This window comes from Coregonus lavaretus (genome assembly GCF_964263955.1).
Source record: "Coregonus lavaretus genome assembly, chromosome: 7".
NCBI lineage: Eukaryota > Metazoa > Chordata > Actinopteri > Salmoniformes > Salmonidae > Coregonus > Coregonus lavaretus.
In genome coordinates, this window is record NC_139994.1 from 570,244 (window position 1) to 590,352 (window position 20,109).

Genomic DNA, 20,109 nt, shown 5'->3' on the forward strand with positions numbered 1-20,109 from the left:
TGGTGGCACAATGCACCAGGTGATGTTATACCACAGCAGTTTGTTCTCCACGGAAACAGCAGACATCTTGTCCTCAACAGCCCTCATCAACTCAAAGGAGATGTGTCGCGCTGCATGGTGGTCACTCTAGATACTGACTGGTTTTCTGATCCACGCCCCTATCTTATTTTGTTAAGGTATCTGTGACCAACAGATGCATATCTGTATTCCCAGTCATGTGAAATCCATAGATTAGGGCCTAATTTATTTATTTAAATTGACTGAGTTCCTTATATGAACTGTAACTCAGTACAATCTTTGAAATTGTTGCATGTTGCGTTTTATATTTTTGTTCAGTGTATATTTCAGGATGTTGTGTATCTCCGGAAATAATCAGAATTCATGTAAATTCATCATGTACAGTTTTAAAAACAGAGCTTATCCAAAAAAAGGTGGTCTCTTGGCCCAATTTACCCCGGGTACGAGGTAAATTGATCCGTGGGACAGGGTGAATTAATCCGCCTACAAATGTCTGTAATTAATGAAATATTACCACTGCCTTTTTAAAACCATGTCTATCTTTATTTCCCAAACACAATTCAAGACAATCACAATAGCTTTTTTTTTTTTGGTCTTGTAATAATTTTAAAGCATATTTTAACACAGGCTTAACACCTAACAAACACTTGATACTTTTAACATGGGCCAGGCCCTGTAGCTACCTCACATCCCAGTGATAACGCCCTGCAGTACGCCTGGGAAGAAAACACGTACATTAGCTCAACTTGCCACTGGCTCAACCATTGGATCAACTTACATGGCAAACATGTTAGCCCACGCAGCTACAAGGATGCACTTTCATGCTAGGTTTAGGACCTCATATTGAGGCTTATAGAGACCCCAACTGATGTATTGAACGATCTTTAAATGATCTACTTTGGTTTAGATACAAGCATCATGAAACCTCTTAACACAGTAAATACATTTGACTCGGGTGAAAAATAGTTTTTTGGGATCTAACTTGCTTACCACTTTTTCCCATGTGGTTTCTTCCTTCACAGACTCCATGAAATGATGACCTCTTCCTAAATATTTGGTGTGGTGCCAGGTAAACAACCTCTCCCTCAACAATCAGCAAAACAAGGGAGCTGATTGTGGAGTTCAGGAGGAACCAGGCTGGGCACTCCCCTCATCCTCATCAACCCCTGTGGACATTCCCCAATGGACTCTTACCCCACAGTTGTCAATGTGTATATTTGTATTATTATGATTTTGTCTCTTTGTATTTATTTTACTTGTTCATTTGACCTGCCCGGAGCCGGGAGCATAAGATGTTCACGGTACCCTGCAATTACATATGCGTCCCTGTACATATGACTAATAAAATCTATCTATCTATCCACCCACCTGTAATATTCATATGTGTCAGCATACTGAATTGTAATTGGATGCATTATACTGTCATATCATACTGTGCTATGATTGGTTAAGACCACCCAGGTGGTGAGGTCATTCTAAGATGATCATGGCCAGAGACACATGGACATGCCAGTTACAGCTAGTTAATAAAGAGCTACGTTTATAAATATCCTGTCCTCCTGCATTTTATTATTTTGTACAAAGCATACAAAACAAGACACCACCCACCCCTTTGGCTCAACTTACCCCACTCTCCCTTACCTAGAATTCAGTCATTGTAAAATTCACATAAACAGTGTGTTAGCCTATACATTACGCCTATAGGTAAGTTATTAATGACCCCCGTTGAAAGTGAATCAAAAGGATACAAATAGTGGAATCATGCCATGTTTGGACTACATAAACAAGGTCAGAATGTTGTTATATAAATTCAACAAAAGACAATTTATTTATTTGAAATCGCACTGTGGCTGTATTAGACTTTAGAATTGCGTTGTTGGCGTACCAAATCCATGAAATGGGGGATTGGCCTAGTCAGTGAAACCCACAGATCACAATTCTGTAGAGTTGACACAAATTAGTGTCCTAGCTCATATTAGGGAACTTTAGCTGTGGGAAATCACCTCCCCAGTCAGCCTGTTGTGCATATTGAACATTCATATTGCAATGTACAGCCTTACCTATGGATGTCGGGTACATGATACAGCCTTCCCTATGGATGTCGGGTCCATGATACAGCCTTCCCTATGGATGTCGGGTACATGATATTGGGCTATCAGCCTAGTCAGTGAAACCCACAGAACAGAACTGACGAGTTTTCACAAATATTAGCGTCGTACAGTGTCTCTTATTGCGGGACTCTGAAACCACTGTGAAATGAGCCACATTATACAACCGGTGGGTCTAATCCTGAATGTTAATGGGTTAAAAGTCCCGTGTAGCTCAGTTGGTAGAGCATGGCGCTTGCAACGCCAGGGTTGTGGGTTCGATTCCCACGGGGGGGCAGTATGAAAAAATGCATGCTCTCACTAACTGTAAGTCGCTGGATAAGAGCGTCTGCTAAATGACTAAAATGTAAATGAAAACCGCATTCCAGCCGGTGTCTATTCCACAAGTTACCACCGGCTAAATCTATGACGTTAAAATGCCTATTTACTCTGTTCCATCTTACTGAGCCATCCACTGTCTCCTCAACCCAGCCAGGCACTTTATAAACTTGATCTCCACCATAAAAAGCATCTAGACATTATCTCACATTTCTTTTAGACTAACATTGAGTTTTCTCCAGCGGAGATTTGTATAAACCTTGCTGTCTGTCTCTCCGACATTTGCAACATTGTTTACATTTTCAAATTCGATCTCCATAGCATCTGTCCCATAGTAATGAACGTCGGGCGGCAGGTAGTTTAGTGGTTAAGAGCGTTGTGCCAGTAACCGAAAGGTCGCTGGTTCTAATCGCCGAGCCGACTAGGTGAGAAATCTTTCGATGTGCCCTTGAGCAAGGCACTTAACCCTAATCGCTCTGGATAAGAGCATCTACTAAAACGTGTCGGGAGTAGAGAGGAGGCAGGCGGGCAGCGTTTCTCAGCCAGTCGAAATCATGAATCCGCTGGCATCATTTTTATGGATACAAACAAAGAAATGTCAATTGAAAAAAGGTAAAACGTGCAGTTAGTTTGCAGTCTTTCCAGCTTCAGTTTGAAGTGATTGTGTTCGTTGTGTTGTTGGCTAGCTCCTCTGAACAACAGTGTCCTGATGTGAGCACATTTTAATCGTGCCTCATTAGCTCATTGTTATGGATGTGTTCAAATAAATGTTAGTGGAAAACAGCTTTAACAAATGCAAATGCAGCTACTTTGCTGTTATTCTGGCTGCACTTTTTGACATGACTGTAAATTAGCCGTAGTTGGCAAACTAGCGAGCAAAGGATAAGAATTGACAGCATCCGTGCCAATATATCCTCTAAACACCGGCTTCTCGGGCATTACCACTTCCTTATCTCACCAGTCAACCTACTGTGTATTGAACATTCATATTGCAATGTACAGCCTTGCCTATGGAGCTGTCAAATGAACTAATTATTGTATTTTGTTGAATTTATATAACAACATTCTGACCTTGTTTAGCATTATCTAGTTCAAATATGGCATGATTCCACTGTTTGTGTTGATTGAATCACTTTCAATTGGGGACTTTTATTTTCAAAGGCGAGTCGCGAATTTCACTATTGTGGCTAATCTTTATTGTCGCTAGCTTCACACCGGTGTTTTCACACGTTAGTCCGACGGTAGTTATTCCTGTAAATCCACAATGGTTACTTCCGCCTCCAGTAGTTGATCTAGAAGTGTTGGAGAGACAACAGAAAGATAGGGAGGGGGTTGATCCATCTGGTTTGTTTAAGGGACGTCTGGATACTGGGTATCAGGATTTTGTGGCTATTTACACAGATGGTTCAAAAGATCCAAGGACAGGACGTACTGGGTCAGCATTTGTAGTGCAGGATTGTGGGGTGGAAGTCAGGAAACGTATTACAGATCATCTGGCTGTATATACGGCGGAGCTGATGGACATACTGTTGGCCTTGCAGTGGGTGGAGCTGATGGACATACTGTTGGCCTTGCAGTGGGCGGAGCTGATGGACATACTGTTGGCCTTGCAGTGGGCGGAGCTGATGGACATACTGTTGGCCTTGCAGTGGGTGGAGGAAGTTAAAACAAGACAGAGTAGTTATTTGCTCTGATTTCATGTGCAGTGTTAATGAGCCTCCAGTCCTTTAGCTCACGTAGCAGACAAGACCTGCTTTATGAGGTGCTACAAACCCATGGCAGGATTAAACAGATGGGTATACAGATCAGATTTACTTGGGTCCCAGCCCATGTTGGGGGTGGAGAGGAACGAGGAAGTAGATGAACTGGCTAAACAAGCACTTAGTAGTGGGGATGTTGATGTTGAAGTTTCAATGAGCAAGGCAGAGGCAAAAAGACTGATATATACAGTGATGGTGCAGAGATGGCAGGAGCAGTGGAATAGAGATAATAAGGGAAGGCATTTATTTAAAGTACAGAGGAAAGTTGGGTGGGGAGGACGGCAGGAAGGGACAGAAGAGAGGAGGCTATTTTGACAAGATTAAAGGTGGGACACAGCCGGTTGAAAAATACATTAAATGTGATAGGAAAGCATCCAACAGGAAAGTGTGATTATTGCCAGGAAACAGACACCGTGGAGCATGTATTGCTACAGTGTGGGCAGTATCAGAGGGAAAGAGAGAGGATGAGATCTAGTATGAGGGAGAAGGGGATACAGGAAATTAGTTTAAAGAGTATATTGAGTAGAACGTCATTAGATAAAGTCTCAAATATGTTGTTATCTTTTTTAAGAGCAACGGGGCTGGCAGGTAGGATTTCGTTTCTCCCTGTCTCTGGTCCACACTCCAGTACAGTAGGTGGCGGTAATGCACCATAACGTTGGATGCCAACAGCAGAGAAACCCCACTGAAGAAGAAGGTGTTTTCACCGCAACCGCACCGAAAAAAAGCCAGCGCCGTCTGCCTCACTTCATCATTCTGAAAGAACTGAAAATGATCTCTTTGATTTTTAGGAGTTTGTTACTATTTGCAGTGGTTGCAATCTCGCCGGGTAATGGAGCGCGGTATACGGCCAATTGGACAAGTATCGACTCCCGGCCACTACCCGTGTGGTACGATGAGGCGAAGATCGGGATTTTCGTTCACTGGGGGGTATTCTCCGTGCCCGGGTACGGCCAGTTTAGCGAGTGGTTCTGGTATTGGTGGAAAGGCGCACAGAGAGCGGCCGAGGTTGAGTTTATGAAGAAAAACTACCCCGTGGGCTTTACATACGCAGATTTCGCGCACGATTTCAAAGCGCAGTTCTTCGATCCTGATGAGTGGGCTGAAATATTTGAAGCTTCTGGAGCCAAGTAAGTCGCACACTGTTTAATTGTTAACCAATGGCTTACTTATTCAACTAGGCCTACTCAACACGAGTGCACGAACACTAAGTATTTGATATGGGTTGCATGTTAGGGCGGCAGGTAGCTTAGTGGTTAAGAGCATTGTGCCAGAAACCGAAAGGTCGCTGGTTCTAATCCCCGAGCCGACTAGGTGAAAAATCTGTCGATGTGCCCTTGAGCAAGGCACTTAACCCTAATTGCTCCTGTAAGTCGCTCTGGATAAGAGCGTCTGCTAAATGACTAATTATTATAATTATTATGTTTTACTTCTCGATCACACCGACAGTATTATTGCGCAAAATGGTACGCAACATCATCTGGATATGTGTACAACAAAAGTTCAACATTCACCTTCTGCTACCATTTCTGTCAACCCGTCTATATATACAGAACGCACTGCAACTGCCTCTGCAACGCAATGCTGCAAGGCAAACACAGCGTTCCATTTGAAATCAACGTACTACTGGTGTACCGAAATGTTGTAACGGTGTTGGTGTGATCGAGGCGTTATGCATAAGAAGCACTGAACCTATAGGCTATTAGTATGAATTGTCGTGAAAAGTTGAAATGGGCTGCTGTTAGCCAGGCTAGTTTATCCACATTTGCCTAAATTCAAATTAGGCACTGGGCAGAATTATATTTTTTTTTTTTGTGAGCTGATGACATCCCAATGTTTAGCCCCTCTGCAATACATACACTGTGCATACAACATTTTTTTTTTTACATCATTGCCAGGTACGTGGTGTTCACATCCAAGCATCACGAGGGCTTCTGTAACTGGCCTTCTGCAGACTCCTGGAACTGGAACTCAGTGGATACTGGACCACACAGAGACCTGGTGGGAGACCTGGCAGCAGCCATACGCAAGAGGTAGGACACCTTTCCTAGACACTGATCTCGGGTCAGTTTAGCGTCAGTTTAGCATCTTCCCCTCTAACGACTGGGGGGAGGGGGAAGCTGATCCTAGATCTGTCCCTAGGGGAAACTTCACCCCCGGAGGGTCTTTCACCACAATACATGACCGTTCCCCTGGAATAGGTTACTCTGGTCAGACTGGTTTGGAAACCAAGGCCTGCATTCTCAAAGCTTCTTAGACTGTCTAGGTTCTAGGATCAGTGTTGACTTAAGGGGAGTAGTGGTCCTCTGTAGCTCAGCTGGTAGAGCACGGCGCTTGTAACGCTAAGGTAGTGGGTTTCGATCCCCGGGAACCACCCATACACAAAAAAAAAAAATGTATGCACGCATGACTGTAAGTCGCTTTGGATAAAAGTGTCTGCTAAATGGCATATTGAGTAGACCTGATCCTACATAATTAATCCTACTCTGAGATACTTTGTGAATACCGGGCCCTGGTTGGTGTGTAGAATCTCAGGTCATACCAGCTCACACAACTTTTCACATACATATATTCTGTTTCCATAGGAAGGGACTGCACTTTGGCCTGTACCACTCCCTGTATGAGTGGTTTCATCCACTGTACCTGAAGGACAAAGCTTCCGGGTTCAAGACCCAGGAGTTTGTCTTCCGGAAGGCTCTTCCTGAGCTGATTAACCTGGTGATGACCTATAAACCGGAGCTGATCTGGTCCGATGGGGATTGGGAAGCTCCGGACACCTACTGGAACTCAACAGAATTTCTGGCCTGGCTCTACAACGACAGTCCTATCAAGGTGAGAGAGAGGCTGAGGGAAGATGCAATATGGCGGCGGCCCAAATGGTACCCTATTCACTTTGTAGTGCGCCACTTTTGACCAGGGCCCAATGGAGATAAGACAAATGATTGACATGAGCTTTTACCAGTTATTGTCTAGGTGCTAGCCGACGTCATGACATGGACTTAGAACTATGTATGTCATGTGATATGTGTCACCTGAACTATATGTTAATTGAGGGGTGGAGTTAGAACTATGTATGTCATGTGATGTGTGTCAGTGTCACAAGATGCACCTGATCACATTTAGATCAGGTGACACATGTCACAACAAGACACAAGAACTCTCTCACCTTTTTTTTGTCTTTTTTTTTTTGTCTGAAACCGGTTAGGACAAAGGTTGTCTTGTAAATATGAACTGCACTACTGCCTCTTGTTAACCCAGAACAACACTGACCATTGTTTTCAATCTACTTCCCCAGGACTTTGTGGTTGTCAATGACAGATGGGGGAATGGTTGTTACTGCAAACATGGCGGCTACTACAACTGTGCAGACAGGTAGACTATTCTCTAGCACCAACAGTGAACCCTAGATCATACCTCCTTAGGCACCTACATTTACATTCAGGGGTTGGACGCAAAATTATTATCCAATCGTTTAATTTCCGACCAGCAAAATAAAGTTCTGAACCAGTTCCTGAAATGTAAAATAACGTTATTAACCGGGTTCCCATGCTTTTAAAAATAACGGTTCTGTTCCGGAACAGTATGGATCACTTTCGTTCCCGTTTCTGTTCCTTGAAAAATGTAGTTATTTTCGGTTCTGTTCCCCTGAACCGGTTCCAACCCGTTTACATTTTGGTGATTTAGCAGATAGTCTTATCCAGAGTGACTAACAGTCAGTGCATTCAACTAAGGTAGATAAATGTACTGTATAAGACATATGCCAATAGCTCCACCTTCTCTGATTAGGTGGATTTTTCCTAGACTCCTGCTTACAACTATTCAATCATGTATGATTTACACACGGAATTCACAAACAGACTGTCCCCCTTGGTAGCATATCAGACTTGCAGACAGTCTGAACCAGTGGGATGTGTGTGTTTTTTATATTTTACCCCCCAGGTTCACTCCAGGCTCTCTGCCTGACCACAAGTGGGAGAAATGCCAGTCCGTCGACAACCGCTCCTGGGGTTACCGTAGAAACATGATGCTCAGCGAGCTGATGGACCTGCCCACCATCATAACGGTTAGAGGTCACAGGAATTGAAAGTCATACTGAGGGGACAAACAAAACTGGGGCTCAGTTTGAATACTTTGGAATGTTCTTGTCCTCACTTCTCTCCTTGCGGACTAATCTGACTATAGCTTATTCAGTGAGCTACGGTAATGTCCGTTACGTTTCTGCTCAATTTGTAACAAAGATCAGGATATGACCTCTGTCTCTCTGCACACGGATGACTGGGGGTGTCTATCACACTGATGACTGGGGGTGTCTATCACACTGATGACTGGGGGTGTCTATCACTCTGATGACTGGGGGTGTCTATCACTCTGATGACTGGGGGTGTCTATCACTCTGATGACTGGGGGTGTCTATCACTCTGATGACTGGGGGTGTCTATCACTCTGATGACTGGGGGTGTCTATCACTCTGATGACTGGGGGTGTCTATCACTCTGATGACTGGGGGTGTCTATCACTCTGATGACTGGGGGTGTCTATCACTCTGATGACTGGGGGTGTCTATCACTCTGATGACTGGGGGTGTCTATCACACTGATGACTGGGGGTGTCTATCACTCTGATGACTGGGGGTGTCTATCACACTGATGACTGGGGGTGTCTATCACTCTGATGACTGGGGGTGTCTATCACTCTGATGACTGGGGGTGTCTATCACACTGATGACTGGGGGTGTCTATCACTCTGATGACTGGGGGTGTCTATCACTCTGATGACTGGGGGTGTCTATCACTCTGATGACTGGGGGTGTCTATCACACTGATGACTGGGGGTGTCTATCACTCTGATGACTGGGGGTGTCTATCACACTGATGACTGGGGGTGTCTATCACTCTGATGACTGGGGGTGTCTATCACTCTGATGACTGGGGGTGTCTATCACACTGATGACTGGGGGTGTCTATCACTCTGATGACTGGGGGTGTCTATCACTCTGATGACTGGGGGTGTCTATCACTCTGATGACTGGGGGTGTCTATCACACTGATGACTGGGGGTGTCTATCACACTGATGACTGGGGGTGTCTACCTTTATTTCATAAACAGAGTTTTCACTAACTTGGTAAAATCTAAGTTTATTGACATCTCTCCCCGTATCGTGTGTGTGTGTGTGTGTGTGTGTGTGTGTGTGTGTGTGTGGTAGATACTGCCTGTGTCTCTGAGTAAGCATTCTCTTATCTCTTGTTCTTTCATCAGGACATGGTGTATGTGGTCACTATAGCTTGTGGATATGGAGTGTTTGGTAATGTCAGTTTAGTGATCTCTGCCCCCTGTATCTTGTTTCATCAGGACATGGTGTATGTGGATATGGAGTGTTTGGTAATGTCAGTTTAGTGATCTCTGCCCCCTGTATCTTGTTTCATCAGGACATGGTGTATGTGGTATCTTGTTTCATCAGGACATGGTGTATGTGGTATCTTGTTTCATCAGGACATGGTGTATGTGGTGGCCCTGGGGGGTAACTACCTGCTGAACATTGGTCCCATGGAGGACGGCATCATCTCCCCTCTCTTTGAGGAGAGGCTGAGGGGCATGGGGGCCTGGCTGGGGGTCAACGGAGAGGCCATCTACTCCTCCAAACCCTGGAGGATCCAGGGGGAGAACACCACCGTACCTGTCTGGTAGGAGACAATACAATAATACAAAAACAGTCTGGTAGGAGGCAATACAATACAGTCTGGTAGGAGGCAATACAATAATACAATACAGTCTGGTAGGAGGCAATACAATAATACAATACAGTCTGGTAGGAGACAATACAATAATACAATACAGTCTGGTAGGAGGCAATACAATAATACAATACAGTCTGGTAGGAGACAATACAATAATACAATACAGTCTGGTAGGAGGCAATACAATAATACAATACAGTCTGGTAGGAGGCAATACAATAATACAATACAGTCTGGTAGGAGGCAATACAATAATACAAAAACAGTCTGGTAGGAGGCAATACAATACAGTCTGGTAGGAGGCAATACAATAATACAATACAGTCTGGTAGGAGGCAATACAATAATACAATACAGTCTGGTAGGAGGCAATACAATAATACAATACAGTCTGGTAGGAGGCAATACAATACAGTCTGGTAGGAGGCAATACAATAATACAATACAGTCTGGTAGGAGACAATACAATAATACAATACAGTCTGGTAGGAGGCAATACAATAATACAATACAGTCTGGTAGGAGACAATACAGTCTGGTAGGAGGCAATACAATACAGTCTGGTAGGAGGCAATACAATAATACAATACAGTCTGGTAGGAGGCAATACAATAATACAATACAGTCTGGTAGGAGACAATACAATAATACAATACAGTCTGGTAGGAGGCAATACAATACAGTCTGGTAGGAGGCAATACAATAATACAATACAGTCTGGTAGGAGACAGTACAATAATACAATACAGTCTGGTAGGAGGCAATACAATAATACAATACAGTCTGGTAGGAGGCAATACAATAATACAATACAGTCTGGTAGGAGGCAATACAATAATACAATACAGTCTGGTAGGAGGCAATACAATAATACAATACAGTCTGGTAGGAGGCAATACAATAATACAATACAGTCTGGTAGGAGGCAATACAATAATACAATACAGTCTGGTAGGAGGCAATACAATACAGTCTGGTAGGAGACTACAATAATACAATACAGTCTGGTAGGAGGCAATACAATAATACAATACAGTCTGGTAGGAGACAATACAATAATACAATACAGTCTGGTAGGAGACAATACAATAATACAATACAGTCTGGTAGGAGACAATACAATAATACAATACAGTCTGGTAGGAGGCAATACAATAATACAATACAGTCTGGTAGGAGACAATACAATAATACAATACAGTCTGGTAGGAGACAATACAATAATACAATACAGTCTGGTAGGAGGCAATACAATAATACAATACAATCTGGTAGGAGACAATACAGTCTGGTAGGAGGCAATACAATAATACAATACAGTCTGGTAGGAGGCAATACAATAATACAATACAGTCTGGTAGGAGACAATACAATACAGTCTGGTTGGAGACAATACAATACAGTCTGGTAGGAGACAATACAATACAGTCTGGTAGGAGACAATACAATACAGTCTGGTAGGAGGCAATACAATAATACAATACAGTCTGGTAAGAGACAATACAATAATACAATACAGTCTGGTAAGAGACAATACAATAATACAATACAGTCTGGTAGGAGACAATACAATAATACAATACAGTCTGGTAGGAGACAATACAATACAGTCTGGTAGGAGACAATACAATACAGTCTGGTTGGAGACAATACAATACAGTCTGGTAGGAGGCAATACAATACAGTCTGGTAGGAGGCAATACAGTCTGGTAGGAGGCAATACAATAATACAATACAGTCTGGTAGGAGACAATACAATAATACAATACAGTCTGGTAAGAGACAATACAATAATACAATACAATCTGGTAGGAGACAATACAATAATACAATACAGTCTGGTAAGAGACAATACAATAATACAATACAGTCTGGTAGGAGGCAATACAATACAGTCTGGTAGGAGGCAATACAATAATACAATACAGTCTGGTAGGAGACAATACAATAATACAATACAGTCTGGTAGGAGGCAATACAATAATACAATACAGTCTGGTAGGAGGCAATACAATAATACAATACAGTCTGGTAGGAGGCAATACAATAATACAATACAGTCTGGTAGGAGGCAATACAATAATACAATAGTCTGGTAGGAGGCAATACAATAATACAATACAGTCTGGTAGGAGGCAATACAATAATACAATACAGTCTGGTAGGAGGCAATACAATAATACAATACAGTCTGGTAGGAGGCAATACAATACAGTCTGGTAGGAGGCAATACAATAATACAATACAGTCTGGTAGGAGACAATACAATAATACAATACAGTCTGGTAGGAGGCAATACAATAATACAATACAGTCTGGTAGGAGACAATACAGTCTGGTAGGAGGCAATACAATACAGTCTGGTAGGAGGCAATACAATAATACAATACAGTCTGGTAGGAGGCAATACAATAATACAATACAGTCTGGTAGGAGACAATACAATAATACAATACAGTCTGGTAGGAGGCAATACAATACAGTCTGGTAGGAGGCAATACAATAATACAATACAGTCTGGTAGGAGACAGTACAATAATACAATACAGTCTGGTAGGAGGCAATACAATAATACAATACAGTCTGGTAGGAGGCAATACAATAATACAATACAGTCTGGTAGGAGGCAATACAATAATACAATACAGTCTGGTAGGAGGCAATACAATAATACAATACAGTCTGGTAGGAGGCAATACAATAATACAATACAGTCTGGTAGGAGGCAATACAATAATACAATACAGTCTGGTAGGAGGCAATACAATACAGTCTGGTAGGAGACTACAATAATACAATACAGTCTGGTAGGAGGCAATACAATAATACAATACAGTCTGGTAGGAGACAATACAATAATACAATACAGTCTGGTAGGAGACAATACAATAATACAATACAGTCTGGTAGGAGACAATACAATAATACAATACAGTCTGGTAGGAGGCAATACAATAATACAATACAGTCTGGTAGGAGACAATACAATAATACAATACAGTCTGGTAGGAGACAATACAATAATACAATACAGTCTGGTAGGAGGCAATACAATAATACAATACAATCTGGTAGGAGACAATACAGTCTGGTAGGAGGCAATACAATAATACAATACAGTCTGGTAGGAGGCAATACAATAATACAATACAGTCTGGTAGGAGACAATACAATACAGTCTGGTTGGAGACAATACAATACAGTCTGGTAGGAGACAATACAATACAGTCTGGTAGGAGACAATACAATACAGTCTGGTAGGAGGCAATACAATAATACAATACAGTCTGGTAAGAGACAATACAATAATACAATACAGTCTGGTAAGAGACAATACAATAATACAATACAGTCTGGTAGGAGACAATACAATAATACAATACAGTCTGGTAGGAGACAATACAATACAGTCTGGTAGGAGACAATACAATACAGTCTGGTTGGAGACAATACAATACAGTCTGGTAGGAGGCAATACAATACAGTCTGGTAGGAGGCAATACAGTCTGGTAGGAGGCAATACAATAATACAATACAGTCTGGTAGGAGACAATACAATAATACAATACAGTCTGGTAAGAGACAATACAATAATACAATACAGTCTGGTAGGAGACAATACAATAATACAATACAGTCTGGTAAGAGACAATACAATAATACAATACAGTCTGGTAGGAGGCAATACAATACAGTCTGGTAGGAGGCAATACAATAATACAATACAGTCTGGTAGGAGACAATACAATAATACAATACAGTCTGGTAGGAGGCAATACAATAATACAATACAGTCTGGTAGGAGGCAATACAATAATACAATACAGTCTGGTAGGAGGCAATACAATAATACAATACAGTCTGGTAGGAGGCAATACAATAATACAATAGTCTGGTAGGAGGCAATACAATAATACAATACAGTCTGGTAGGAGGCAATACAATAATACAATACAGTCTGGTAGGAGGCAATACAATACAGTCTGGTAGGAGACTACAATAATACAATACAGTCTGGTAGGAGGCAATACAATAATACAGTCTGGTAGGAGACAATACAATAATACAATACAGTCTGGTAGGAGACAATACAATAATACAATACAGTCTGGTAGGAGACAATACAATAATACAATACAGTCTGGTAGGAGGCAATACAATAATACAATACAGTCTGGTAGGAGACAATACAATAATACAATACAGTCTGGTAGGAGACAATACAATAATACAATACAGTCTGGTAGGAGACAATACAATAATACAATACAGTCTGGTAGGAGGCAATACAATAATACAATACAGTCTGGTAGGAGACAATACAGTCTGGTAGGAGGCAATACAATAATACAATACAGTCTGGTAGGAGGCAATACAATAATACAATACAGTCTGGTTGGAGGCAATACAATACAGTCTGGTAGGAGACAATACAATACAGTCTGGTAGGAGACAATACAATGATACAATACAGTCTGGTAAGAGATAATACAATACAGTCTGGTAGGAGACAATACAATAATACAATACAGTCTGGTAGGAGACAATACAATACAGTCTGGTTGGAGACAATACAATACAGTCTGGTAGGAGGCAATACAATACAGTCTGGTAGGAGACAATACAGTCTGGTAGGAGACAATACAATAATACAATACAGTCTGGTAGGAGACAATACAATACAGTCTGGTAGGAGACAATACAATAATACAATACAGTCTGGTAGGAGACAATACAATACAGTCTGGTAGGAGGCAATACAATAATACAATACAGTCTGGTAGGAGACAATACAGTCTGGTAGCAGACTATACAATAATACAATACAGTCTGGTAGGAGGCAATACAATAATACAATACAGTCTGGTAGGAGACAATACAGTCTGGTAGGAGACAATACAATAATACAATACAGTCTGGTAGGAGACAATACAATAATACAATACAGTCTGGTAGGAGACAATACAGTCTGGTAGGAGACAATACAATAATACAATACAGTCTGGTAGGAGGCAATACAGTCTGGTAGGAGACAATACAATAATACAATACAGTCTGGTAGGAGACAATACAATAATACAATACAGTCTGGTAGGAGTTAATACAATAATACAATACAGTCTGGTAGGAGACAATACAGTCTGGTAGGAGACAACACAATACAGTCTGGTAGGAGACAATACAATAATACAATACAGTCTGGTAGGAGACAATACAGTCTGGTAGGAGGCAATACAATAATACAATACAGTCTGGTAGGAGACAATACAGTCTGGTAGGAGGCAATACAGTCTGGTAGGAGACAATACAATAATACAATACAGTCTGGTAGGAGGCAATACAATAATACAATAGAGTCTGGTAGGAGACAATACAGTCTGGTAGGAGACAATACAATAATAAAATACAGTCTGGTAGGAGACAATCCAATACAGTCTGGTAGGAGACAATACAATAATACAATACAGTCTGGTAGGAGACAATACAATACAGTCTGGTAGGAGACAATACAATAATACAATACAGTCTGGTAGGAGATAATACAATAATACAATACAGTCTGGTAGGAGACAATACAATAATACAATACAGTCTGGTAGGAGACAATACAATAATACAATACAGTCTGGTAGGGGGCAATACAGTCTGGTAGGAGACAATACAATAATACAATACAGTCTGGTAGGAGGCAATACAGTCTGGTAGGAGACAATACAATAATACAATACAGTCTGGTAGGAGACAATACAATACAGTCTGGTAGGAGGCAATACAATAATACAATACAGTCTGGTAGGATACAATACAGTCTGGTAGGAGACAATACAATAATACAATACAGTCTGGTAGGAGACAATACAATAATACAATACAGTCTGGTAGGAGACAATACAATAATACAATACAGTCTGGTAGGAGGCAATACAATAATACAATAAAGTCTGGTAGGAGACAATACAATAATACAATACAGTCTGGTAGGAGACAATACAATAATACAATACAGTCTGGTAGGAGGCAATACAATACAGTCTGGTAGGAGGCAATACAATAATACAATACAGTCTGGTAGGAGACAATACAATAATACAATACAGTCTGGTAGGAGACAATACAGTCTGGTAGGAGGCAATACAATAATACAATAAAGTCTGGTAGGAGGCAATACAGTCTGGTAGGAGGCAATACAATAATACAATACAGTCTGGTAGGAGGCAATACAATACAGTCTGGTAGGAGGCAATACAATACAGTCTGGTAGGAGGCAATATAATAATACAATACAGTCTGGTAGGAGACAATACAATACAGTCTGGTAGTAGACAATACAATACAGTCTGGTAGGAGACAATACAATACAGTCTGGTAGGAGGCAATACAATACAGTCTGGTAGGAGGCAATACAATAATACAATACAGTCTGGTAGGATACAATACAGTCTGGTAGGAGACAATACAATAATACAATACAGTCTGGTAGGAGGCAATACAATAATACAATACAGTCTGGTAGGAGACAATACAATACAGTCTGGTAGGAGAGAATACAGTCTGGTAGGATACAATACAGTCTGGTAGGAGGCAATACAATAATACAATACAGTCTGGTAGGAGGCAATACAATAATACAATACAGTCTGGTAGGAGACAATACAATAATACAATACAGTCTGGTAGGAGACAATACAATAATACAATACAGTCTGGTAGGAGGCAATACAATACAGTCTGGTAGGAGGCAATACAATAATACAATACAGTCTGGTAGGAGATAATACAATACAGTCTGGTAGGAGACAATACAATACAGTCTGGTAGGAGGCAATACAATACAGTCTGGTAGGAGACAATACAATAATACAATACAGTCTGGTAGGAGACAATACAATACAGTCTGGTAGCTATTACATAGATTTCTCAACTGAAATGTGGAATAATTGATCAAACTTGGACAGAGTCGAGTTAATGCTTCTTTTACTGCCATCTACTGGAAAAGTGTTAAATAAGTAAAGACTGTATATGTATCCTTCCATAGGTACACCTCTAAGAACAACACTGTCTATGCCATACTGCTGGCGTGGCCTTCAAAACTGCTGTTCAGCCTCGCCGCACCCAAAACCTCTGAGGCCACTAATGTAAGTATAGCAAACATGGGATTTTACTCTTTATGGTTCGTAACATTGTGTGTGTTATTGAAAGATGCGTTGTGGATTCTGTCCAATAAGGTACAGAGATGTCACGGACAGCACCTTTTTTTTTATGCTAACTGAATATTACCGTCTCTCTTCTCAGGTCACCATACTGGACAACCCGTCCGTACCTCTGAAGTGGGTATCGACGACACCAACCGGACTGGTGGTAGTCATGCCTGACATGCCAGTTTCCCCGGGCCGAGGCTGGGTCCTGAGACTAGAGGGAGTAGCGTGAGGAGGCAGTGAACCAAAAACGGTTGTTATTATACGTCAATCGATTTTATGACTGTTTTTAATGTTTTAGTTTTTATTTTCAGGGATTGAAATGTTCTTTTTAGGACTCCTGATACTGATTGGTTTGTGTGAGGCTGCTGAAGCCTAACTGCCTGAACGTGCAATAGATATCGAGACTGCAGAGCCGCTATCAACAATGGCCTCTTTATAGAGATAAGAAAAACTAACCAAACGTGCGGTTATATCCTTTCAGCTACTTGAGGCAACTATGAGGGATGTGCATTATGTTCAACTTACAGTGGTCTGGATACCAATATATTCAGCAATAAGTACCTAAAAACATGGATTTTCATAAATGGCATACCAAAGATGGTTGTTTTGTTCTCTGGGTTTGGTAGAAATGTGCATTGCAACAGGCTGTACAAAGGGAATGTTCCACTTTTCATGACAATATCTCTGTGTAGGCTACTCGTGCCTTTTTGGTGTGTGGACAATCTTTAATTTAGTTTAAACTATGAAAATGTACGCTATGTGAATGAATGTAAATGTGTTTTACCGGGATGTCTTTTTTTAATGCCATTTCTTCTGTAGATTGACATCGAGTTTTGTCTTTATAGCTACAATTGTATTTGATCAACTTTTTAAAAGCCGTTATCTGACTTATCACAATCAACGGTCTGCTTGTCTGAAAATTATTTACTTGTACATGTTGTCTGTTAGATTCAGTAGAATACAGAGAACTTCAGTGTGGCCAAAAGGCACTTCGTTTTCATTAAACCATTGGTTGCGCATATCTTTTTATGCACAGCTCTACACGGAACCGGTTTGAACAGAAGTCATGTGACCACAGATAAAACAGTAAAGGTCGTTGCCATAATGTGTACAGTAGATTATGCCTATAAACCGATATGAAACGTTGCAGTTTAGTTTTATTCTAGGTATCACCCCTTGTTGAAGCACCAGAAATACGGTGCTGTCCCTATTCGCAAGGAATAAACTCATAATGGCCCGTGTACACTAGCACGCGACGCCGCGTCCTCTCTCACATCAAAACATACCTGCAGACGAGAGACAGATGGAGAGAGAGAGAGCATGATTAAGCCGTGTGTTTTTAAAAATGTTATTCTAAACACTGTCAGTCATCTTAATCCTCAGGAGGTGAAATGCAAAACTGACCTTGTATCATTAACTCTGGGACTACTGTCAATTTGTAGCTTGTTTTTGGACACAGGTCCAGGAATGGCTAAAGGATTGCAATATTTACCTGGAGCTGACCCTGCAGATAGCACTACTGGGTGATCTGAAAAGTCATAGTCAATCGATCAATAATATAATAATACTTTTAGCAAAAATGTTTATTTTCATTTTACAATCTAATAATAAATAAATTGGTCATTTAGCAGACGCTCTTATCCAGAGCGACTTACAGGAGCAATTTAGGGTTAAGTGCCTTGCTCAAGGGCACATCGACAGATTTTTCACCTAGTCGGCTCGGGGATTAGAACCAGCGACCTTTCGGTTACTGGCACAACGCTCTTACCCACTAAGCTACCTGCCGTGGTAGAAACAATGAGAATAGAAAGGTTCAGAACTTTTGTAAAACATCACAGTACAGTTGAAAAAATATATGGCAAATAGAAATCCTATATGGATGGTGTTAAGAGATAGATGGGAGGTGTTGAATGGAGCTGAAGGATGGGACTAATAACAACTAATAACACGATAGCTAATAATGTAAGCATACTGTGCCCATAATAAGTATATAGGTTATAGGTTGGGAGCTTTTGTGAAAGAGCACAGTTAGAAAGATATAGCATATAGAAGCAAACCGGATGGACATCATGAAAATGATCAGGAGAAAAACAAACAAAATATAATTATTGTAAAATTGACTGTGTCCATAAAATGTACAGTGGGGAGAACAAGTATTTGATACACTGCTGATTTTGCAGGTTTTCCTACTTACAAAGCATGTAGAGGTCTGTAGTTTTTATCATAGGTACACTTCAACTGTGAGAGACGGAATCTAAAACAAAAATCCAGAAAATCACATTGTATGATTTTTAAGTAATTAATTTGCATTTTATTGCATAACATAAGTATTTGATACATCAGAAAAGCAGAACTTAATATTTGGTACAGAAACCTTTGTTTGCAATTACAGAGATCATATGTTTCCTGACCAGGTTTGCACACACTGCAGCAGGGATTTTGGCCCACTCCTCCATACAGACCTTCTCCAGATCCTTCAGCTGATATAACCTAGAGGATTTAGGGAGAAAGGGGGGAGAGGGATGAAGTGAAGGAGAGAGACTGTCATTGAGAAAATCAGGTAGTTAAAGAGACGGTGTTCAACAGGAATCTGTGTGTGTGGCGTCACCCCACACTAAGTGGCTGCAGAGTACTTTATACAGAAAAACATGCAGACACACGAGGACAAACAATAGCGTAGTTCTATAAATAGTAATAATGAAGTGTCTTACTATTCTCCATGGTTGGTCCTCTGGCCTATTCTCTGAAGGTGGAAGGAGCCACAGTTATACACCTGAGCCTGCTTACTGCACAACACAATCCATCAATCAGCTTGATACACCAGTGTGTAGGTGTGGGTTGCAGGGTGTCTAATTGTTCTAAATGTTTTCAATATGGGTGACTCTTAAAAGAGCCTGTTTTGTTATCGTACAGACATCACCCTTACCTGAACAGCACCCTCACCTGGACATCACCCTTACCTGAACAGCAC

General features: G+C 41.1%; 1 protein-coding gene across 1 annotated transcript; it reads left to right on the forward strand.

The window, feature by feature from the left end:
• Positions 1-4,623: 4,623 nt before the first annotated feature.
• LOC311132952 (tissue alpha-L-fucosidase-like) lies at positions 4,624-18,039 on the forward strand. The gene is made up of 8 exons (XM_084166345.1): positions 4,624-5,334; positions 6,103-6,237; positions 6,790-7,036; positions 7,500-7,576; positions 8,144-8,267; positions 9,695-9,885; positions 16,976-17,075; positions 17,233-18,039. The coding sequence occupies exons 1-8, from the start codon at positions 4,850-4,852 to the stop codon at positions 17,365-17,367; spliced, it is 1,494 nt and encodes a 497-aa protein (XP_084022471.1). The 5' UTR covers positions 4,624-4,849; the 3' UTR covers positions 17,368-18,039.
• The last annotated feature ends 2,070 nt before the right edge of the window (positions 18,040-20,109 follow it).

Excerpts from the sequence above, each read along its gene's own strand:
- LOC311132952 (XM_084166345.1), top strand. The coding sequence starts at position 4,850 with ATGCACCATAACGTTGGATGCCAACAGCAGAGAAACCCCACTGAAGAA. Across the intron at positions 7,577-8,143 it reads TACTACAACTGTGCAGACAG|GTTCACTCCAGGCTCTCTGC; the intron begins GTAGACTATTCT and ends TTTACCCCCCAG. Across the intron at positions 8,268-9,694 it reads ACCTGCCCACCATCATAACG|GACATGGTGTATGTGGTGGC; the intron begins GTTAGAGGTCAC and ends TTGTTTCATCAG.